The sequence below is a fragment of the Ochotona curzoniae genome, unplaced genomic scaffold (assembly GCF_017591425.1).
Source record: "Ochotona curzoniae isolate NIBS_2020 unplaced genomic scaffold, NIBS_Ocur_1.0 contig_3622, whole genome shotgun sequence".
NCBI classification, from domain to species: Eukaryota; Metazoa; Chordata; class Mammalia; order Lagomorpha; family Ochotonidae; genus Ochotona; species Ochotona curzoniae.
In genome coordinates, this window is record NW_024465926.1 from 9,855,067 (window position 1) to 9,880,019 (window position 24,953).

The 24,953-nt window shown below is 42.4% G+C and overlaps 1 protein-coding gene across 2 annotated transcripts in view; it reads right to left on the reverse strand.

Annotated features, from left to right (window-relative positions):
• HYDIN (HYDIN axonemal central pair apparatus protein) overlaps positions 1–24,953 on the reverse strand; it is a 235,599-nt gene that overhangs the window by 159,796 nt on the left and 50,850 nt on the right. For both annotated transcript variants that reach the window (XM_040982405.1, XM_040982404.1), the window contains exons 9-11: positions 21,178–21,277; positions 8,142–8,260; positions 2,740–2,963 (exon numbers count right to left, since the gene is read on the reverse strand). In XM_040982405.1, coding sequence (XP_040838339.1) covers positions 2,740–2,963; positions 8,142–8,260; positions 21,178–21,277 — 443 coding nt within the window. The remainder of the gene's footprint in view (positions 1–2,739; positions 2,964–8,141; positions 8,261–21,177; positions 21,278–24,953) is intronic.

Sequence of the window (24,953 nt, forward strand, 5' to 3'; positions counted from 1 at the left end):
GTAGTTAGCCAAGTTCACTTGTTAATAGGTTCCTGGGAGATAGCCAGATACACAGGAGAAAACCCATATAAACATTAACCTATTCCGACAAATGATAAAGATACACAGATACACAGAGAAACACACACATACACAGAGGTTTCAAAAATTCACCCAGAGAATGACAATATTATTTAATATTAAAGCCTCCCAGAAATATTTTTAAATGACAGCTTCATTGATATATTATTTACATGCCATGAAATTAATCAATTTAAGGTACATAAATCAATGGCTTTTGTCTTTTCACAGATACATACAAACAGTACCACATCACTACAACCAATTTCAGGACATTTTTACCAAAAAGGAAATCGCATGCCTTTGATTATTGCTCTCCTTCCTGTATCCGCAGCGCTGAGCAACCTCTAGCGGACTTCTCATCTATAGAGACACGCCTACTCCAGACATGTCACGGCAGTAGAATGTGGAGTTTGGTTTTTGGCGATTGGTTTCTTCTACTTGTCATGTCTGCAAGGTTCATCCACTGAATCATTCTGTGGCATGCATCAGTGCTCCACGCTTGTTTTTTTTTTTTTCATTCTACGATGTGGATGTACAACATTTTGCTTATCTGACTGTGAGGGTGCAGGGTCCCAAGGCTTCATGTTGTCCTCTACTGCTTTTCCAGGACACAAGCAAGGAGCTGGGATGGAAGCGCAACAGCAGGACACAAATCGATGCTCATATGGGTACTCGGAGGTGGATGACTAGCAAACTGAGCCATTGTGCCAAGCCCCTACATTTTCATTTTGCACCAACATTGTATTCTTGGGACAAATTCCACCTGCTCATGGTATATAATCTTTGTAGTACCTTTCTGGATTAGGTTTGCTAGTATTTTGTCAAGAACTTTTGCACCTACATTCATAAAGGTTCTACATGATTAATCTCAATGCTTAAGAACAGATCCTCATGGGTTTATCACTCCCCTTGGTGATGAAAAATTGAATGCTGGATGCTCCGAAGGGTATGCATGACTACCAGCAACACCTCATGATGCCAAGAAGCTAAGGGCTCAACTCAAAAGCTTCCAGGATTAATCTGTCAGAGCTGATGGAAGCATCTCAAAGCAATCGAAGATCTGAGGGTAGGAGGCGAAGGCTTCAGTTGCAAGCTTGCTCTCCCTGTCTCTCTTGATCAGCTCCGTGTCATGAAATGTGAGCCATATTGCAGGCGGGGAGAGGGCTGAAGTTCATATAAGGCAAAAGTGCACATCCTTCTCCCACCGTATGTGTACTTGAAGGATGTCAATCACAGGATGGGATAAAAATAGGACAGCTCCTAAGAGGTCAGTGTTCTTCAAACATTTAAAGACCAACCTAATTTTTTTTTCAATTGAAACACACATTAGTACATTATGAAAAAGAATTTAAAAGCTTGTAAATATTTCAAATAAAACTTGAAAATTACAAAAAAATAAAATAAAATGACAGTTGTGGCAGGCTGTGGCAGGCTGCCTTGGCTCTGCCACAGGGCTGTCTCCTTGGTTTTTCCGGGTGGTGTTATTGTGACTGGCTGCCATGATGGAGCCCCAGACTGGGCTGTGTAACAGGAACTCCTTTCTCTGCCTCCCTGGGCTACTGTAGGTAGGGACTTTTCCCTGAGGGCCTTTCTTCTCAGTTGGGACATGGTCATCGTCTCCTGTGTCTTTCCCTGCACTTACTGATATCCGGAATCAGAAGTCAATCACGTTGGATTAGGTCACTGTAATCTAGCTTCCCATTTCAAGCCCTGACTCCGAGAACAGATCTGGAGGTGGTGGGTGTTAGAACTTTGACCTATGCATCTTGAGCAGCACAATTCATCACATAACGGAGGTATTTAGGTGAATTTGAGAATAAATGATAACTACCTCTGGGCTGACTTTTCAGGTTCAGAATTCCAAGGGATTAACACATTTCCTAGGGCCCTCCAGACAGCCTGAATCCGTCTCTTTTCTATGGTAATCTCCAGATCTCCAGGGAGACCTCAGCTTGTGGGTGAAATCCTGTTAGCAGTGACCATAAAAGAGAGACTTCCACAGTAATGAACGTCTCATTGCTGTGGGAATCCAGAGCAATGTGTTCTGAAGACAGGATGTTTCTATCCTGAAGACACAATTTTTCTAACACACTAGGAATTAAAGCTATATGTGTGTGTGTCTTCCCAAGGGTTGGGAAGAGGGAAGTTCTTTACAGAACCTGAGGACAAACTTGGCTACTACTAATGACTTCCGATGATCACAAGCCCCTGGAGAAGTGCCTCTCTTGGGCTGAGTGACACCGTGAAGCGGACTCTTGCCTGCAAGCAGTATGGCTGAGATCTTCCAAAGATTTTCCTCAAAGCAAAACCAAAAGATAAAGGTAGAGCAGCAAGTGGTCAACAGCCACAGCTTAGGCAAGATGCCTGTTCAGGTTACTGGAATAACTTACTTTCTAATTACATTCTAAAATGTAAACAGAGACAGGAATAGACCCATTTGTTAAATCTTTATTGCAAAATGTTGTAATTTACAGGGAAACTGCATCTTCAAGCAGCATCTGTAACTGTACTACAGTAAGTCACCCGTGTTCAGTACAGTAATTTTGTTGGAAATTCAGCATACCCCATCATGCTGATGTGTTTGTATTAGCCAAGATGGTTACAGGGACATCTAAGACATGGTCTAGTCTTCAGGAAAGCAGTAAATCTAGACTTTGAGTTACAAATGCACCTTACCTGATGGTCAATTTCACAGGCTCAGGTGACCCATTGACATGGACCAGGAACTCCTCCTCAAAGTGCCCCAGGATGGCAGGGCTGAAGGAGATCTGCACGGCTTGGACTCCATCTGGTACGATGATGCCTTCTTTGGGGCAGAAAACAAAGCAGGCCCCCGAGGCTGACGCTGGAGGGATCAGGTGGAAAAGGGCATCGATGCTGCCTTTGTTGTACAGAATCGTCTACACCAAAGGCAAAGATGAGAGGGTTAGTAAGGGAGTCACTGACGGACTTTCACATGAGCTGCATTACTCACAGCAAATGCAGACAAAGTTATGCGAAATTACAACACCTTTCAGGGAGATACGAGCATTCTGTCCAGGAAGCTTGACACTCACAGAGTAATTTTATGTTTTTAGCCTCTTCTTCAAAGTGAAGTTATGGGCTGGCATTGTGGCATACCGGGGTTAAGCTGCCTCCTGCAATTTCAGCATCCCATATGTGCATCAATTTATATCCTGGCTAACTTGCATCTGATCCAGCTCCCTGCTGATGTACCAGGGAAAGCAAGAAAGATGGCCTAAGCACTTGGAACCCTGAACTCAGGTGAAAAAATGAGATGAAGCTGCTGGCTCCTGGACATGGCCATTTGGGGAGCTAATCACCAAATGGATGATCTCTCTCTTTCCTTATATATTTCTCTCTCTCTCTCTCTCTCTCTCTCTCTCTCTCTCTCACTCTCTCTCTCTCTCTCTCTATATATATATATATATATATCTGTCTCTGTCTCTACAATTCTACCAAGTAAATAAACACATCTTTGTAAAAATAAAATAACATGAAGTTAGCAGTCTGCACTACGTCCTTGCTCTAAGGGTGGGTCACAGGAATGAGCATTTGCCTGAGATGTGTGCCCCAGTTCAGAGAGCCTTGTTTCAGTCCTAGTGCCTCTGCTCTGACTGCAGCTTCCTAAGGCATACTCCAGGAGACATCCACAGGGGAGTCCTGCGAGGGGTTCCAGGCTCCTGGAGTCAGCCTTGCCAGGTGCTGGCTCTGGTGGACATTGGAGGAATTGAACAAGAGGAGCTCTCTAGCTCTCTCTCTCTTGCTCAATTCTCATCTTTCAAGTAAAAACATAAAAATAGATCTTCTTAAAAAGAGATGGATTATAGTCACTTTTACCTACGAAAGGCTTTAAAACAATCTTTCATTTTCTGTAAATTAATTAAGCAAAGGTATTTTAGATGCACAGAAAGATGGAAGTGAAAAACAAAAAGCAAGTCAGACTATAGGACCGGAAAGTTCCGGAACTCATGCTTGGCCTGAAGAATGTCAGCGAGGCAGCCCTGAGGATTCAGTATCACAGGGTTCTCTCGCGGTGCTGCTGGTGCATCCTAGTGGGATATACCCATCTTCCACCCCAAGGTGAATGACTGCCCTAGATTTCTTACACAAGTAATAGCTCCACTACAGAAAAGTTTTGTTGCCTTCTGGGAGTCGTGTGTACATGAAGGGCTCAGGCTTTGCCTGCAGAGTCCTCCACAGTGGGAGTCGGGTTACCACTCCAGCTCTGCCCTCCACAATGCCTGCACATGCACTACAGACACACTGTCTTATTCCAGGCCTCCTAAACCACTGTCTCTATTGCCTGCCAATGCTGTGCCTCACACCCAGAAGGGAGAACATGATGTCATCTCATTTTATGTACAAACTCCTTTCGATCTAAACTTAAGGTGCTGGAGGACAAAGAGGATGGGATCACAAAGAAACATGCAGGATGTTAGTGGGAAAGTGTGAAGCATGCCAGGAGCTGAAAGCTAAAGGAGGAGGCCAAATGTGACAGGAGTATATGCCCAACTGAAGCTTGTATGCATTTAACTTCTCATTAGGGGCCATCCCTGACCTTGAAGGGAGATGGCTGTGGAACTGAGGGGACACATGTTTAGGGAGTGGGGAAATAGCAATGACTATTTGGGCCTCCTCTTTTTGAGGAGTTTCATAGAGAGAAGTGAGACTAGGGGTTAAAGGAGACTTAATTAAATGGGACAGGGCACATTCAGCACCTGGTCTAGGGGAAGCTCCTAGTTATTATCATTAGTGAAGGGGGCAGGATGGCCGGGAAAAAGGGGTCTGGGTAAGTTGACGGGCCTGGGTTGCCTCTGAAGAAGCAGAGAAGAGAGGACAAGACCACAGGTAAGACAGAGCCAGCTGCCTCCCCAGACAAGGGCAACCATTTCCACCAAGAGAGATGGCTACGGTGCATTCAAGAAGGCACACAAATAACCAGCACTTGCTGTCTGGTTACCTTTCAATGTTCATTTTTCATCTCCCTCATTCTAAATTCCGTGGGAGTAGGGCTTATGCACCACCCTTTACTCCTTTTAAAGAGGCCAGTGGGAAAAGTGATTATGGCTGGGGACTCTGGAACCAGACTGTCTTGGTTCAGATCCAGCCTTCCCATCGGCTTCATTGTGAGCTGCGTAACTATGGGCAATCTTCTTAGCTTCCCTGGGCCCTAAAACTTCAATCTGCAAAATGTGCTACTATCTTTATGGAATGTTTCACCCAGATTTTCTATATGGTGACAGTCCCCTCTCCCCATTAGAAAAATGCGTGTCATTCTTCTACCTTTGCCCAAGGAGCACCCACTTAGGAACACAGAACCCAGCAAATAACATGGAGCACGACTGTGAGTCCTTATGGCTCTCGGTAACACTCTCACCCTGCAATCTGACTCCTTGTAGAAGAGAACATTCATAACAGAGCTTCACCTTCCAGTTATTTTCCTTGGTAATTACATTGGGGAATAAATGTACACTCTTGGGAGTTCTAGTTTAATTTTTTACATGTCTGCTAAGCTCAGCAATGACTAAGGGCTAGTTACTCAAATTTGTCTCAAGCAGGTATTGTAATACATTGAAAAAGTGATGCAACGAGGCATCAGTTTTAAATATGCAGAGTGTAAAATATTCCTGTAAGAAGCACCTACCCTGTCCTTCTCTCAAGCCTGTCTGTACGTTCTGTTGCCCAACCAACACTTCTTTACCTACCCGTGGTCTGCTCTGTCGTTAGAATGTGATAGCCTACAGCACACTCCTGCTAGTTCTGTAAGGAGCAGAGTGGGTGTTCGGTTTTGAATCCTGGCCCCACTCCTCATTTCAGATTCCTAATAACACACAACCTGGGAGGCAGCAGATGATGGCTGTAGTAGCTATGTCCCTGTCAACCACCTGGGAGATTCTGGCTGAGTTCTGGGATGTTGGCTTCACCCTTGCCCAGCTGCAGCTGTCTGGGCATTTGAAGACTGAACCGGCAGACAGAAGATCTCTGTGTCTTTCTGTGTCTGTCTCTCTGATTTTGAAATTTTAAAGATTGTAAAAAGTTGTTACAACACTCAGGGCATCTTGCATTTTGCATCAGGTCTAGAAGTGATTTTCTCAAGTGCTGTTTGTAAGGTACAGTCTTTAGGATGCTAGGAAAACACACGCTGGTTAACTTATATCTAGAAGAACAATTTCATATGAACCTTTTCTTCCTTTCCCTAAGTGGCCCTTCTCCCAAATGCAATGCAGGACAATGCTGACAGAATATACCCATGCTATTTTGCATTGCATGACAAACATGCAACTGATGTCACACTCCATTAGCTGACTATGAGTGCAAGGGAGGCTGGGAAATGTGGTCTAGCCATAAGCACAGCAGAGGAAATGAATAGAGAATAGGGAACAGAAAAGTTGACTGTGAGAAAAGTTAAGCAGCTTGGCAAGGTGATACAGTTTAAATTACATGCCTGTGTATAATCTATCCCATCACAACATTAGCATTGCTGCCTCCCATCCCCGCCCCTCCACATAAGCCACGGTTACCCTGGTAAAGGGAGGTGAAGGGCATTGTCCTCAAGCCAGATCAGGCTGGGCTGAGCTGAGCTGGCTGCAGGCTGGGTTTGTTCAAGGCCAAAGAGTAGGATGCTGAGAGGTTGAAGGATTGAAATGACTGCAAAGGCCTTCTCTTGCCAGAACAGGACAGCTTTTCTGTCCCCTGAACCTAGTTCCTCTCTTATTGTGCTTACAGCTGGGCCACCTTTTCCAGGCTGCCTTGCAGTCATGGTCAGCTAATGGCATGTGAACAAAAGTATGGTGTTCTACTGCCAATGTCACCTCCTATAAAAATCTCCTGTACGGTCTTCCCCACTCTGGCCCTGATTCAGTGTGACACAGCTGAGATTTTAGCTTTACAGCTTTCGTGGTAGGAATGGCCACGTCGAGGAAGGATGGAGCCAGGGTTCTGCACCGCAGAATCCTGCTGACTGGGGCCTGTGCTTTGGACTGATGATGTACACAGCAGAATAAACTCCCACACTTGAGATAGACTTTTTCCCTCTTTGTTATATATTTAGTACTGCCTCGCTTAACAAAACTCCTCTGGGTATCAGCTTAGGCAGCTGTAAAATGAAAACAGTAACTGTATAAACTCCACAGGGTTTTGCTGAGGACCAAGTGAAGAAATGCATTTCAAAGCACCAGCACCGTGCTCAGCACACAGCAAGGGCAACGTCACTGACGCCATCAGCCACCACATGCCTCTATCTTCCACTTGTAAAGTAAGTACAGTGTGGCCTTCCTTTCACAATTCTGTAAGGATTAGAACACACACACACACACACACACACGTGTACATACAATGAGTCACTGCATCTGACACCTATTCGTCACTCATTAAATAATCACTTTTGCATCTCTATAAAACCCAAATATGTACAATTCATGGTCCTTTCTGAAACAAAGTTTCAGTGGTTACAGTTTGACTAGAATGTAACAATGTGTCCCAGGTACAAATCAGGAGATTAGGTGACACTCAAAGAACTGCTGAAGATCGACCAGCACATCCTGTACAATTTCTACTTAATTGAATAAAATAGGCGGAGGGGATGCAAGGGGGACTCTTCCAAGACTCACAATGATCAGTTTTTTTTTAAACATAGACTGGACATTTGTATATTTGGGGAAAATTCTAAAGTGTGAAAGCAGTTATTCTCATTAGAACATTCTAGAAAATGTAAAATGTTCTCTATCCTCCAAGCTGTAAGATTTATGCTATCAGATAAAAAGTACTAGACAGATGGGAGGATGTATTTATGGCTTTCTCCTTCACAATCCACAACATGATGAGGATAAAACCAACTAAGTTACGGCTTTGACATGCTTTGGTTTTCTGTAACTTTAGAAGGTGGCTGATGAGAACGGAAAAGTTACTCCTATCAACATGGATAATACAGAAGGGGAGGAGACTGAACACTCTGGGATCTGACTGAGGACCAGCAATGGCAACTCATTTTCTATCCCATCAAAACACACACCATACAAAATCAAACAAAAATGCCAAATACTGTTGGCAGTCTCTGTGCAAGGTTGGGGGCTTACCTCATAGCAATGTACAGAGCCAAGGAAAACTTTTCCTACATCCAGCAATTCAAAGTTGAAGTGCACCTTGGGCCCCATGCCTTCCCCTCTGATCCGGAGAGGCAGACGGATCTCCCGGCCTAGAACACAAATTCAGACTTGACCATCCAGAACAGTGTTTTCTTGGTACCAACAGAAAAAAAATCAAGATTATCAGATTTTAACATAATTCTTAACATGATTCTGAGTTTTGTTTTTTTTATTTAAGTAAAGGCAGTTATTTCCCTAAATCAGAGAAGGAAGACCACTAACGGGGTGCTGCTAATAAAAGGAGAGCATCCCAGGGCTCTGAGGGTGCACGACCCGACGGACCCTCCTTTGATGTAGGAAGACTACAGGCATGCAGGACCTGAGTCTCCAGGCCTTCACCTGACCTCCACTGTGCAGGTCAAGGTCTCTTCCTTTGAGAGGTAATGCAACACACTCACGGGCAGTTATCTGTTACAAACACACTTAGGATGGACCCGGGGTTTAAACAGAGCATATAACATTGAACATCGACTGGGTTTGTCCTCCCTTTCAACAGAAACATCTTTACTGGATGACAATCGTCGTTACCAGACATTGTGGGGAACGTGGAGATTCTGTCCTGATTCTACCACGAAAGAGAGCGAGTTCACACTGTGGTGCCTAACCTTCTACATTTAATCCTATCGAAGACGGTCAGTGCAAATGAATGCATATGCTACATAATGCCTTGTAATTTTTTTTTTACCTAACAGAACATTGGAACACTTTTAACATTATCTTCAGTTAAAGCTATCTTCATCATCCTCATTGGATTCATAGTCAACTTTAGGGGAGGTAAATATTTTAAAATCTTTGATTGGGTATGTGAGTGACTTCCAGATTTTTCATTACAGAAAGTGAGTATGTATCTGTGCATAATTTCCATACACTTTCCTTAGGTAATAAGAAGATACCTCAGTGTTTCTGTTGAGAAATAAGCTGACAATGTTTTCTGCTCATTTGAGGCAATGTCTTTTCCAAAGATTGGTTTTCTTGTTTTTGGCTTTGAGCAGCTTTACTGTGATGTCCCCAAAAGTGGTTACATTTACCCTTCTTAGTGAGGCAGCACTTACAGAATACGTTGGTGAATGGCTCTTGTCAGAGTTCGACTTTCATTTTCTCTCATTATTTCTTCACATACTGCTTCTATGCTTGTGCCCCCTCTTTTTCTCTCCTTGACCCTCATGTTTGTTTTTAGATTTTGTCACTAAACACTTCAGGATTTACAGATACTTTCTTTTGATATCTCTCTGAATATACATAGCTGGTTGTGACACTCATTCTGAGTTGTTAGTTTGTTATCTTTTCAGTTTAAATCTGAGCTTCAGTCTTGGTGAGGGCATCCATGGGTCCCATCCTGCAACCTGTAGGGTTACCAGGGCCTCTCTTTCAATTCTTTGTCCTTGACCCTGCTGAATTTCTCATCCTCTCTGCAGTTTCTGTGCCAAGAGCACTGTCTTTAAGGATAATGTGACCCCAAAGTTTGTTGGCTTTGGATTTCCTTCCTCTGTTAAATCGTGGCTCCATAATTTTTTACTGGCTAAGGAAGTTTCTTATGCTTTCAAAACAGATTTTAAAAACATTTTCTTTGCTTTTCTAGTTGTCCTTAAAAACATTTAATCAGGCCCTGTGCAACAGCCTAGTAGCTAAATCCTTGCCTTGCATCAGCTGGGATGCCATATGGGTGCTATTTCTTGTCCTGGATGCTCCATTTCCTATCCAGCTCCCTGCTTGCGGTCTGGGAAAGCAGTAGAGGACAGCTCAAAGCCTTGGTATCCTGTGTGGGAGACCAGGAAGAAGCTCCTGGCATTGGATCAGCTCAGCTTTGACTGTTGCGGCCACTTGGGGAGTGAACAATCAGATGGAAGATCATTCTCTGTCTCTCCTTCTCTCTGTAAATCTGACTTTTCAATAAAAGTTAAATAAATTAAAAAAAAAAAACAGTTGGGCCCAATGGCATGGCCTAGTAGCTAAAGTCCTCACCTTGAACAGGCCAGGAATCCATATGGGCACCGGTTCTAATTCCAGCAGCTCCACTTCCCATCCAGCTCCCTGCTTGTAGCCTGGGAAAGCAGCTGAGGACGGCCCAATGCTCTGGGATCCTGCACCCATGTGGGAGACCTGGAGGAAGTTCCTGGATCCTGGTTTCGGATCAGCATAGCACCGGCCATTGCGCTCACTTGGGGAGTGAATCACTGGATGGAAGATCTTCCTCTCTATCTCTCCTCCTCTCTATATATCTGACTTTGTAATAATAATAGTTAAAAAAAAAAACAGTTAATCCAGGTTACCCTGCCATACTGGAAATAGAATTTCCAGAAAAAAGAATATGCATTTGACATTTTGATAGTTATAGTTACATTGCTCGACTCCACCTCACCCCAAATGGTCATACTAATTATACTCAACCAGGTACTGAGGAATTTCTTCTGTACAAATGCTTCCGGAAATGGGCATATCACAACTTTTGAAACTCTGGCAGTTATATTTCCATCATCAGAATTTCAAATTCTTTAAAAAAAAGGAATATATTTGTTCTATGTAACATTTTGAATATTCAAAATACTTTCAGTACTCTATTAGAGTTAATTGCCAACGTTACAGCAAATACACTGGAGTCAACCAAGTGACATTTCTAATTTATTTTATTACAAATGGTTTCTACATTTTATGTTCCATTTCTGCTTTTAGTTGGCTTTAGTATGTTTAATGCATTTACTCTCAATGCAGTCATTTCAAAGACGGGAATACTGTCCCTTCGTCCCCTCTAGTTCTTGTCAACATGGTAATCTTTAGGTAAATCCTACAGTGTTTTGATTATAAGGAACACAAGCAACCCTCAAGACAGCTGATTTATTCAAGCGGCTCCCCCACTATCTCTGATCCGTGGAAAAGTGGGTACCCTGAAGTTCGGGTACTGATGATAATACTTCAGAGCATAAGAAAAAACTTCACCAGGTCAAAACCTGGTGACCTTGCTCCACTTTTCTCAGAGTTCTAATCTGGCAATAATTTGCACTCATTGGTCAAGAAAAAAGTATTTTGATTGAGATTCAACTTTCAGAATGGCAAGGAAAAAGAATTGCAGATATATCACAGAATTAACTGCAGGACTATTTATAACTGTCAGTCCTACAACTTCTTCCATCTGTTACCTTGACTGCCTTCCTTAAAAAAAAAAAAAAAAGATGTGTTGTAAAAAACAAAGAAAAAGGAGTGAGCCAACATTTCTTTGGAAATTAATTGCTTCAAAGGAGCTTGTTTGTTTGCTTGTTATGAGCCACCTCCCTCACCCCAGAGAGAATGAGAGTATTCTTTCTGAAGAAACATCCCAGAGCCCAGCATGTTAGCCTAGCAGCTAAGGTTGTTACCTTGCACACACCAGTATCCCATATGAGTGCTGGTTCTAATCCCTGCAGGCCCTGCAGCTCCCTGTTTTTGGCCTGGAAAAGCAGCAGAGGATGGCCCAAGATTGGGGACCCTACACCTGCATGGGAGACCCAGAAGAGGCTCTGGCTCCTGCTTTCAGACCAGCTCAGCTCGGGCCATTGCAGCTACTTGGGGTGTGAACCAACGGATGCCTCTCATCCTCTCTGTATATCTGACTTTCCAGTAAGAATAATAATAATTAAAAAAAAACTTAAAAAAAATAAAGAAACATCTGGGCTTGCATTCCTAAATAGTACACCTAAATCTTGGGATCACATTATAAATACTATCTTCCCATAGGGCTTTCTAAGATGTTTTTCCTGCTTTGGCAAAAGACAACAAAAGAGACAAATACAAAGGAACTAATAGGCTGTAAGGATAGATTATTCAGAGAGAAAAATATTAACATATTAAAAATTAGAGCAGTTTCTCCACTATGACTGTAGTGCCCTGGTTTTACACATGAAAAGCATCAAGATGCACTACCAAATGCCTTTAATGCAACAGATTACCCTGCTTCAAATACCAGCAAGGTAACTCGTGGCCATTCAAAGGCTTGCCTTTTCCTGGGGTCTGAATGTTGGTATCTATTCTCAAAATCCATATGCTCAAATATGTACAATATATATTCATTTTCTTGCTTTTATTTATTTTAAAGGCAGGGAGAGAAGGGAGGAGGAAGAGGAGGGAGTGGAGGAGTGGGGGCAGGAAGGCAGGGAGACACAGAGAATTCTCTATTTGGTGGATCATTTCCTCAAATGCTCATACCAGCTGGGGCTGGAGCAGGCAGAGAGCAGGAGCCTGGAACTCAATATGGGCCTCCCACATGGGCGACAGGTGTCCAAGCACTAGAGCCATCACCTGCTGCCCCAGGGGTACATCAGCAGGAAGCTGGCTCAAAAGTGGAGCAGACACCTGAATTCAGGCACTGAGAGATAAGATGCAGGCATCTCCACCACTGCCCAAAAGGCTGAATCCCAGATGCTGCAATCTTCATCTCCAAGGTGATGTTATTAGGAGGTGGGGCCTCTGGGAGGCGATCAGATAAAACAGGCAGGACCCTCATGAACAATCCCTTATTTAAAAAAAGCTCAAGAAATCTCATTTGTCCCTCCCACCACTTGAGGACACGGTGAGAAGTTTCTATGAAAACTTGTTCTTGCTAAATGCTAGGTGAGAACATCTTTGGCTCCGCGCCCTCCAGGACTATGAGGAACAATTTCCTGCGAGGAATAAAGCAGCATGTGATGGTGTTTCCTGAAGCCTGAAGAGACTAAGACGTGACTCAGGCTGTCTTAGAAGTTAGTGTTATGCTTTAGTTACATTTCTGCACCATAAGACAAGAACATCTGAAAAAAGGCACTGCAGGTCCTGCTCCTTGTAGTACAAGACGGCCCAAGTATTTGGACCTTTGCACCCAGGCGGGAGACTGGGAGGAAGCTCTGGCTTCAATCTGCTTATACTCAGCTGTTGAAATCATCTGGAGGTGAGCCAGAGGATGGAAGAGCATTCTCTCTTGCTGTCTGTAATTCTGCCTTTCAAATATATTTAAATAAATTTCTCTATTTCTATTTCTTTCTTTTTTAAGTTAAGACAGTTGGATATCCACACAGGATTTATAGCCAAATGCATAATGGCCCCAAAGATAACTGTTTTTATACCCTAATCTTTTTTTTTTTTAATTTGGAAAATCAGATATACAGAGAGAAGGAGAGACAGAGAGGAAGATCTTCCATCTGTTGATTCACTCCCCAAGTGGACACAATGACCGGAGCTGAGCTAATCTAAAGCCAGGATCCAGGAGCTTCTTCTGGGTGTCCCACATGGGTGCAGGGTCTCAAGGCTTTGGGCTGTCTTCTACCACTTTCTCAGGCCACAGCAGGGAGCTGGATGGAAAGTGGAGCAGCCAGGACATGAACCAGTGCCTATATGGGATCCCAGCAGATGCAAGATGGAATATTTAGCCACTAGGCTATTATACAGGCCCTTATGCCCTAATTCTTAAACCTATGAATAATATTATCTATGGTAAATGGTTAAAAATTACCTTCTATGTCAAAAGATAAGGCTAAGAAGTTTGAGATCTGGAGAGCAACCCTGTGCTAACTTACCACAGCTTAAAAGTTACCTGAATACCATGCAGTAACAGTAACCCTCTGATTTTACTAATTTCCTAAGTTGTTTTGATTATTTTGGGTCCTTTGTATTCCATGTAAAGTTCAGAATCAGCTTTTCAATTTCAAGAAAAATGCAGCTGAATTTATTTTCATTACATGAAATAATTGAATTGGAGGGCAAAATCACATTTTAACAATATGAATTTACTGACCTGAGAGCAAGGCAAGGTTTTCCATTTGTTCAGGTCCATAATTTTTCTCCTCATGTCTCACTATCCGCAACATATGGGTCTTGAACACCTCTTGTCAAATTTATCTCCAAATATTTCCTATTTCTCAATGTTACTTTAAGTGATTTACCTTTATAGATTTAATCTCACATTGTTCATTGTTAGGATATAGAAATGCAATCCATTTTCCTCTGTAGACATTGTGCACTGAAACCTTGTTCCACGTTCTTTTTAGACTGCATCTAAAATGAATAATCCCTAGTACCATCTCCATCTATTTTCATTCAATAAAACACAGATAAAACTTAAGAATCTACACTTCAGATCAGCAGCTACAGTGAGTCTGATAACGATTCTCTAAGGACATTATTGTGAGAAACAAATGAAAACCGTTAACTACTTCAACTTCTGCCAGTGTGCCAGACTCAGTCCCCCCTTCAACTCTAAATACAAAAAGATAAAAAAAAAATGGGAAAAAAATGACTGCTCCAAACAGAGAAAGAAGCAAAGAAAAGGAACTTGGCATAATCATAAACCAGCGAGATGTTCTAAGGCAGGTCCAGGGGTTTGTAAAGTATATACTGGCGTTACAGTCTGGTTTCACACCTGCACAGAGATATCTATTGCTGTACGTCAGCCGTAACAAACATCACCTTCTACCCCACACTCTCCTGGGCAAAGAGGCTCCTAAGAGAAATCAGACTCCAGCAAGCAGGGTTGGGAATCTAACTGCACACTCTCTGACAGGTACAAGAATGAGAGGTGAGAAAATAAAAGTTGCAGAATTAAAAGGAGGGGAAAAAAAAAACTATAAGGGAGTGCTCATGACTCAGTACCCATACTGAAAGTGAGCTCATTACACAACATTTCAAATCACCTGAAGAAAATATCCAGAATGAAGAAAATCAGGGGTTCCCACATATATGTGAATTAGCTCTCAAAGAGTCCGAGATAATAGAAAATTCCTGAAGAAATTCTAGCGAGTGCCTTTGTAAAATCTTTGAAGAGATAAACAAAGGAATAGAAATCATAATGAGTGAATAAAATGTGAAAGCATTTAAATTACATATTATCCCTACAATGGAAAATCAAGCCAATGAAGTAAAAAAATTGAAAAGACACATCTACATTGGAGATTAGGCAGAGATAGCTAAGACTCGGTTAATGAGAAGAAAGACTTTAGGAAAGCTCCAAGAATGCCTCCTAATGAAACAAGCAGACCAGAACCGTCCAGGGCAGCTTGAGAGACATGGTGATTCCATGGAAAATATTTATTCCTAAAAGTTTCCAAAAGGAGCAAACTGACAGGAAAAAAAAAATGACAGGCATAATTGCTGAGAATTTTCTAGAACTAAAGAATTTTAGTAGTTTGTCTGAAGAATGGATCAAACTCTGTGACCATTAAATTAGTAGAGGAAAACATCAGGGAAACTGCAAGACAACAGCAACGGCAGAGACTTCGTGTAAGAGACCCCAGACACACAAGCAGCAAAAGTAAAAGCAGACATGTGAGATTTCACCGAGCTAGGCAGCTTCTGTGCAGCCAAGAAAACACCCAACGAAGTGTAGAGTCAACCAACAGAATGGGAGAAAATATTTGTAAACCATACAACTGATACAGGATTAATTTCAAGAATCTATAAAGAGCTCAAGAAACTCAACAACAAAACAATCATGTTAAGAAATGGGCAAAGATGATGAATGGGAATTTTTTTGAAGGATGGAATTCAAACAACCAAAAGACACATGAAAAAAAAAAAACAAAACCCCACCTCAGGATCACTAGCCATCAGGGAAACACGAATAAAAACCACAGTGAGGTTTCACCTCACCACAGTTATAACGGCTATCATGCAGGATTCAAAAACAGTAAATGCTGGCAAGGATGTTAACGGAAGATGTGCCCTAACACATCGTGGGCAGGAATACAATCTTGTATCACCATTATGAAAGACATCTACCGTACGACCCAGTCATTCCATTCCTGGGAATTTCCCCAAACGAAATGAGATCAGATGTTATCCGTACCGCTGTGTTTACCGGAGATAATTCATAACAGCTGAGATATGGAATCAATGACTACTATATGAGTAAATGTGGTATCTATACATCAGGGAATACTTCTCAGCAGTTTAAAAAAAAAAGAAAGAAATCCTGTTTTTTTCAAACAAAATTAATATAAGTGGGAACCACAGTGCTTAGTGAAATAAGCTGGTCCCAGAAACACAAATACCATGTTTTCCCTGTTTGTAATGACTAATATTCAGAATACAAAATAGTAATATACCTGAGTGAAATTTACATTTTAGGATTTCGTTATTGTTTACAGCCCCCTGTCTATATATTCTTGAGGACTGGGGGGGGGCTTTTCCCACTTATTATTTGTTGAATTCTTTATCATTAGTAGATCATTAGGCTTGTGATTATAAAACAAACCAAAAGAATGCCATTATAAAAGTTCATATATTATATATATATATATATTATATATACGAACTTATATTATATATATGTATATATATAATAAGCAAGGAGGAGGGAGGGTAGAATAGGAAATATCAGTACGCTCCTAAATCTGTACAAATGAGATGCATGAAATTAGTTCACCTTACATAAATTAAAAATTTTTTAAATGAAGAAAATATATGGAGGATTATTCATGTGTTTTCCTGAAAAATCCAAGTTCTAAAATAATTACTGATACATATGGTTTAGCTTTACTTTTCCTAAATTTAATTTGATCTTCATTTTTTTGGTTAAGATTAAAAATCCAGGGCCCGGCGCGGTGGCACAAGTGGTTAAAGGTCCTTGCCTTGCACGCCCGGGATCCCATATGGGCACCGGTTCTAATCCCGGCAGCCCCGCTTCCCTTCCAGCTCCCTGCCTGTGGCCCGGGAAAGCAGTCGAGGACGGCCCAAAGCTTTGGGACCCTGCACCCGCATGGGAGACCCGGAAAAGGCTCCTGGCTTCGGATCGGCATAGTATCAACCCGTTGCGCTCACTTGGGGAGTGAATCATCGGATGGAAGATCTTCCTCTCTGTCTCTCCTCTCTGTATATCCTCCTTTCCAATAAAAAAATAATAAAAATAAATCTTTAAAAAAAAAGATTAAAAATCCAAAACCATACCATGTCCTATTGAGATGTTGGCTTCTTATACTATATAGAGTGAAAATGGACAACAGGATTTCATCTTAACAGGGTTTTCAAGGGAGCGGGTATGTCTGAAATTGTCTCCCCCACTTTGTTTTTCTGCACGGGACTCTGCAGTGCCCAGGAACAATGGTATCCAGTGATACGTGACAGGTCAAACCAGAAAGAGTTGCTTCCTTTGGAAATTCCCATATGCTGACCCAAGCCAAGTATGTCTAGCTTCCCTTGAGTTTCTTCAAAAGAGAGTCTTCACAGTTAAGTTTTATTCACATTCCATCGCAATGTCAAAGAAACCAAAAGGATGGTTTCAAGACCCAGATCAAACCATCAGCAAATCTTTATAAACATCTAACAGGCAGATTTCACTACTTCTAGGAAGAGCTAATGATCTGAAATGCAGAAAAACTATTTAGTTCAGATGAAACTAAAAGACAGCCCTTTGGTGATTCCTGATTTGTTTAGCATCAAGTCCAATGTCCTCGGTCTGGTGTTGAAGGGCAGTCCCCCATGCAGTGGTCCTACCTAGTAGTCCAGCCCTTAGCATCCTGGCTTGTCAGGGTCTGTCCCCTTCCAAAGCTGCTGTCAGTCTCTCTCTCCCTCTTTCAACTCACAGGGCAATTACAATTTAGCAATTTGCCATGCTCTGCCTTTAATGCTTTCACATACTGTTTCTCCACATATTTCCACAAAGTATCTTTCTCTGTCTGAAAGGCCCATCCCTCCCTTTTTGTTTTTTGATATTATGAAACACGTAATTCAAGGGGCATTTTCTCGGAGGAGCATTCCTTGAACCCAAGACTGAGATGTGTATTGTCTCTTCTATTTTTATTCACACTTCCCCGTACAGCACTGCAATGTGACTGTGGGGCTGTGTGTCAGCTCCCCTCACTCATTTCTATGCCTTGGGGTGGGGTGGGAGGGCTACGCACCTGTATATCTTTGTAGCCATTGGACCAGCCCTGTAGCATAGCAGGTAAAACTTCCACCTGTGATGCCAGCATCCCATACAGTCACTGGTCTGAGTCTCAGCTGCTCCACTTTTGATCCAGATCCCTCCTAAAGGACTGGCTTTTGCTACCTACATAGGCCCCCTGGATGATGCCCCTGGCTCTTGGATTTGGCATGTCTCAGTGCTGGCTGTTGCAGCCATCTGGGGAGTGAGCCAGTAAACTGAAGATCTCTTTCTCTAGCTGTCTTGGCCTGTGCCTACCCCCCTCTCTCTCACTTAATAACTGCCTTTCAAATAAATAAACCTTAAGAAAAATAAAAAATAAATCTTTTTTAAAATGGGGGCTGGGACATGTGTGGTAGGGCTGTGGTGTAGCAAGCTAAGCTTCTCCCTGCAGCACCAGCATCCCATACGGGTGCTAGTTTGAGTCCTGGAAGTTCCATTTTTGATCTAGTCCCTGGAATTTCAGCCTGGGAAGACTGTGGAGGAAGGACCCTAAGTCTTTGAACATGTGTTCATTGTGCAACAAAAATGAAATACAACAAAGCAAAAGCAACAACATGGATGTGACACAACGGGCATTTAAAAACACACAATACTAAACTGTATTGTTTAGGGAAGCTCGCATCAGAGTTAGAAAACTATAAATGAACACATGGATGTGACGGGCCTCAAGGACAGAAGGGTGATTCTCTCTGAGGCAGCCAGGGCGACAGGAGTGTGATGAGGAAGGAACACACAGGAAGTTCCCAGGGACCAGAACTATTTGGGCACTGGTCTAGGGGCAATGGCATAGGTTTGCAGTAGGGTGATTTGTTATAGTATATGTGTGTATGTGTGTGCACACGCACACATGTGTGTAATAGCTCCCTACTGGTGCTGCAGCAAATCACCACAAACTTAATGACTTCCTGAACACATTTATTATGTTTGAATTCTGGACGTCAAAAGTCCACAGTGGGTTTCACTGTGCTAACATCAAGGTATTGGCAGGGCTGTGTTCTTTTCTGGGGGATCTATGGGAAAATCCATTTTCTTGCCTTTTCCAGTTATCAAAGGCTGAATTTTTTTTACCTGTCACCTCCAAAGCTAGAAATGGCTGAAACTATCCCCTATCACACCATAATAACCCTGAGGCCAGCACTGAGGCCCACCTCCTTGACATTCAATGAGTGACTGACTATACTGAGCCACCCACAAGCTTCAGGAAAACCATCCTACCTTAAGGTCATCTAATTTTAATAACCCTATTTCTGTCTGTTGCTTTAAGTCTTCTTTAGCATGTAAAATAATAACATCTGTGGCAACAGATTTATAGGATCCAGGGATAATGATATGGACATCTGTGGAAGTCCACCACCATGCTTACCACAGCATGCGTTATTCACATTTCTGAACCTACATTCCATTTATATTGACACAAGATTAAAATCAGATTTTGGCACAGGAACACAATGAATTCTAACACAATCGTGAAAAAAGAATGATACTTTTTTTGTGGAGTGTTTACGGAACAATAAAGACACCACCATGGTGTAAAGCATAGCATCACTGATGTCAAAATATCTATCTGCCTGTCTAAATCAAAGCAAAACAGAACAAAACACAGGGAGCAGCTTTTCTATCTAAGAAGTATTTCTTGGGAGGCTTTGGCAACTCAGTGAAGATAATAGTAAGGAATCATCACCCACGTTTGAACAGACACAGAATTGCATGGAATTTATAGGAGGAAGATAACATGGAATTACCATGTACACAAAGCCCTTTCCTGGCAACTGTATCTTTTAATAAACTGCTAACAAAATAAAGAAGAATGTCACGCAGATAGAAAATTATACCATTTGGTTTATCCAGGACGAGAAATCTGTGGCAGAATTCAGAATTGCAAAAGGAACAATAGATAAACATGAGCAGTTGGGTAATGTGTGGAAACCTCCCGGAGAGCAGCCAACCCCCTGGACCATGGCCAAGCGTGACGCACCCAGGGAACAGTAGTTGGGAGGAGGCCCCGCCACCTGTGGCACAGAGGGGACAGAGTGGCATTTTTGACCTACGTTTGAACCCTGCTGTAGCAACCCTTTCTCCAGATCATTCAGAATCTGCATAGAGGGTACAGGGCTGACGTGTGTAAACGGACTTATGTCCAACCAAGCAACCCAGAAACTACACATCGACAAACGGCTTCTTGAGTGCCCTTTTGAGGAAAAGATCAGCTTAAACCAGGATTTAGTTATTCCTTTTTTAATTTCCAGTCAGTTTCTCATTCATTTATTCAATGCCTAGTGAATGTCTTCATCTTCTTGGTGTTAGCACTATAAAATGTGCAGTATGATTCTGAAGTAAATTTCAAGAAACACACAATAGTGTACTGTTTTGCTTTGGAGTGAATATGTGCATGGTAAAACTTACATCTGAAAGCAAGAAAATGACTGGGGTAAAAGCTGAGATGTGGCTATATTTGAGGAAGGTGTGGCAAATGTTATTGGTCTGGGACACTCAACTGAGAGAAGCAGAGGGGAGCCAGTCCTGAGTCACGTGGTCCACGCTTCAGTAAAATTCTTACCAGTTTTATGCCTTAAGACCAAACACACGCACGCTGTGGCAGAGGGGCAGTATTTCTGAGTTCATAGGGACTTGGTCATTGTGCACCCTTACTACATATCTCCCCTCAAGGTTACAATAACCACACATAAACTAGCAGTGTCAAGTAGTACTGGCTCCTTCAGAATTAAACCTCTTTTCTCATTCTTCTATGTGAATGCACAACCATAGATCAGGGGTGTTGGAAGGAACCCTATGAATGCATAGACAGAGAACAAACACAAGAGATGTGCGGTAAGGAATTCAGAGAACACAAGATGCTCAGCCCAAATTATTATCATCAGATTGAAGAGAAGAAACTACGGAGAAAAAGGGATGAACTTTACGAACAGGAATAACAAAGGGGTCTTTGAAATTCACATTATGACTGGTAGGGAACGTGCAGATGTAGCTCAGTGTCTTGCAAAGTGATCAGCGAACCAGGCATGACTCAGAGTCACCTGACTGCAATGAAGAGAAAAGAAAACCCAAAATATCACAAGCTTTCTGACTCCCCGGAAGACTCTGTACCTGAAATGTTGCAGTAAATGGTCTGCTGGTAGAGCCTGGCTTCTCGGGGGCTGAAGTACACTGTAACTTCCGCTGACGAGTTGGGCCAGACATCACCTTCCTGAAAAACAGGGATTGGCAAAAACATTACGATGAATGGAAGGTACTGCTTGTCAATGTTGTATTATAAGTTCATAAAATATTTCTCATAAAAGTATACTTCAGCTATACAACATTTTTATACATATGTACACATATGATGAAATGATTACTAAAGTCAAGGAAATTAAATACATCCATCTCCACAAAACTTTTTTCTCTCTCCTTCTGTGTGTGTGTACATGCGGGTATGCATGGCAGGAGTACCTGAAGGCTACTCTTGTAACAAGCTTTCAGGACAGAAAACATGAACTACAGTCACCATGCTAGGCAGCAGGTCTCCAGGATTTGTTACTCTCACGATTGCACTTTCGTCTCCTTCAGTCAACATCTCCCCGTTTCCCCCATTCCTGGGCCCCTGGTCTCAACTACTCGATTCTATTTCTGTGAGTTTGATATTTTATTCCACATAAAAATAAAATCATATGGCATTTGTATTTCTAGGCCTGACTTACTCGACATAATGTCCTCTGGGTTTACCTCTGCTGCAAACGGCAAGACCTCCTTCTCCCGTAAGGACTGGTGTCCCACGGCACGCACACACCACGCCTTCTTTGTCCCTTCATCTGTGCGGGAACAGATGGGCTGCTTCCTTGGCTCAGCTCTTCTGAATGATGTGCAATGCACATGACAGTGCAGATACCTCCTTGAGGTAAATTTACCCAAATTTACCTTTGGGTAAACGTCCAGAAGAGGACTTTCTGCATCTACTACTATTATTATTATTATGAGATGGTATATTATTTTTTCTCATAGCTATGCCAATTTATATAACCAACTGTGTTGAGGGTTTAATTCCAAGAAATCAAAAGCAAATTTTTTTTTGTGACAAATTACAAGAAAGCGTTATATTATCCAGAAGATAATAAACTTATAATGGGTTGCTAACTTAGGAGGCAGTAAAAGATGGGAACAAGTTCCAAAGACAATTTCTCTGCGATTATGAATTTATAATGAGTTACTAAAGAGAGTAAGGGTGTTTGGGGTATTTTTTAAACATGTGTATTCAGTGAATTCACTGTCTGCATAACGTATGCCTCAGAGGAAGACTATGGGTGAAGAGGGCAGGGGGCCCACACCTTAGCAGGATGATAAATATATACGCAAACAGTTTATAACATACTTGCCAGGTCTGTGCCTGTGTAAATGAGGTTCAGAAGGGCCAAAGAGAATGAGCTTTTGAGGTGACAGTGTAATGACACACTCATTCTACGACAACATAGTAATGGCCAAGGCAAAGCGATGGCTAGATGAAACCCTGTTTCAGATCCAGGGTGGAATTTCTCCCTTTAGCTTGAACCCCAGAGAAGCTATGATAAGGAAATTGAGTTCTGAAACTAGAATGAATACAACATGCCACAGGTCAGAATCCCCTTGTCCGGTACTTTTTGATAAGCACAGTTTCGCATGCGCCATGTGATCTGGGGCCTCTGCAGGAATATCCCAGGGCTGTGAAAGGAGATGCAAATGGTGCCATGCAAAGGGCTCCGAGGACACCTGAAGGTCAGACAAAACACTGCAGATGTAACGCTTTGTCCTGCGCCAGTGCCCAGGAAGAGCTCAGGAGGAACTGCCTTGAGCCACTCTGTTGCTGTTCTTGCTGCTCAAAATGACTAAGATGAAAGTAGTGGGAAAAGCCTGGAATGTTTAAGTTTTCTCTATGTTTTTTGTATGTGGGAACAAATGAGGCTAAGTGATAAACATATCCCAAAATCCATAAACAGTTCCACCAGTGAAGTAAACTAAGACAACTTGATACATAATTAGGCTTCGGTTTCAAGAAGTCCCTGGTGAACACTTTGTGCCCAGTCTGGCTCTAAATGCACATACTTCCGTGATAAAGAACTGAGAACAAAATGGCCTGAACGGTAGATGCCAAACAAGGGGAGAGACACAGAAAGCTAGAGCAACCCATCTAAGCAGTACCTTTTTCAGTGTCCCTCCAGACCTCACGCCAAGGGGCTCCTCAGTAGCTCCACCAAGAAGCACTGAGGGCAGTGATAGTGAGCTGGGCCCAGGGGCACTCACATTGCCATATCAGACTGGGAGCATGAAGGCTCTATGAGGGTAAGCACTGCACTACCTGCAGACCTAAACCAGAGCTGGCTCCTGGCGGCTGCCCACTACGTATTTGAATCTTCTAGCTCTCACACTGTGTAGTTACTGTGAGATACCCATCTATTCATCCTTGCAGCTGACTCCTACATGTTATTTATTTATTATTATTTTTTTTTAAAGATTTAGCCATCCTTCATCGGAAAGACAGATCTACATCCACGAATAACACAGCATTTTGTGTGCACAGGAGATAATTCAACGGCAAACCAGATTCTCAAACCCCACTGGCCCCGGAGCAGGCAATGCATAGTACAAGGGGCAGGGGACATCTCTACAAACCGCAAGTGTGGCCTTGCATTTCGTCTCACAGAGGGAGGCTGTCAATGTCAGCTCATCTGAAGGAGTCAGCAACATGCAGGACAACAACTTTAATGTTCAGTTGGGGTTCAAATGAAAGTTAGGGAACTTCTATTTCTCTGTAGCAACTGCTCAAGACAGCACTCTTCAGCAAACCGCTAGGAAGCTGCAGAAGCAGGAAGTGACTTCACTGGCATGCCTTTGAACATTTCCAAACGCTTTCTCCCACACTTCTTAAGTTAACTTCCATGTCATTTATGTCTCTGGGAAAGAGAGCTTTCCTTTCATGATTGCTCAGTTCTAACGCTTCCGAAAACTCCAAACAGAAATTTCCCTACCGGTTCCTACATCAACATTCCTTCTTTGCAGTTCTATACTGGCAGCTCCGCCCCAAGACCCTGCCATTCTGCTCTTTCATGTACCGCCCCTCTCTCAATCCAGCCCATGTCCCTGCTCTGAAGGAGACGTCAAGTATGCAGGACTTAATCTGTGAGGGACTCTCCGTCTAGATGATCTTCAGTTATACTGTAAGGATCTTCTTTCTCGGTCTTAACGTTTTGTTTTTCCCTAAGACCCATGATGAAAGGAGAATAATTTCATTTCACTTATTAGTCAAATGACCTGCTAGCAGGAATCCACTTTGCATTTTTAGACCTAAAGCTAATTACCGTAAGCATTATTTTTGTCCAAATATTAATTCTGTGTGTATAGAACATCAGCTTTCCTCCTGTAATAAGAACAAACAGCCAAGTGACTTCATGGCCTATGTTCAGTGACTTTCTGAGCACGCATGCACTTCTAGCCACTAATTCATGAGAAGTTAAAGAATTCTTGAAAAATGGTGTTCTAGGGGCTGGTACTGTGTCCCAGCAAGTAAAGCCACTGCCTGCAATGCTGGCATTCGAAAGGGTGCTTACTTGTGTCCCGTTTGATCTACTTCTGATCCAGTTCCCTGCTAATGGCATGGGAAAAGAAGATGGCTCAAGTGTCTGGTCCCCTGTATCCATTTGGGAGATTCAGATGAAGTGCCTGCTTCTAGCTTTAGCCTGTCCTGTCCTAGCTGTTGCAACCACTTGGGGAGAGAATGAGCAGATGGAAGTTCTCTCTCTCTCTCTCTCTCTCTCTCTCTCTCTCTCTCTCTGTCTTTCCTCTCTCTCTGTCTTTCTTTATGTAACTCTTTTAAAATAAGTAAATCTCTTGTTAATGGTCATTACAAAATTATA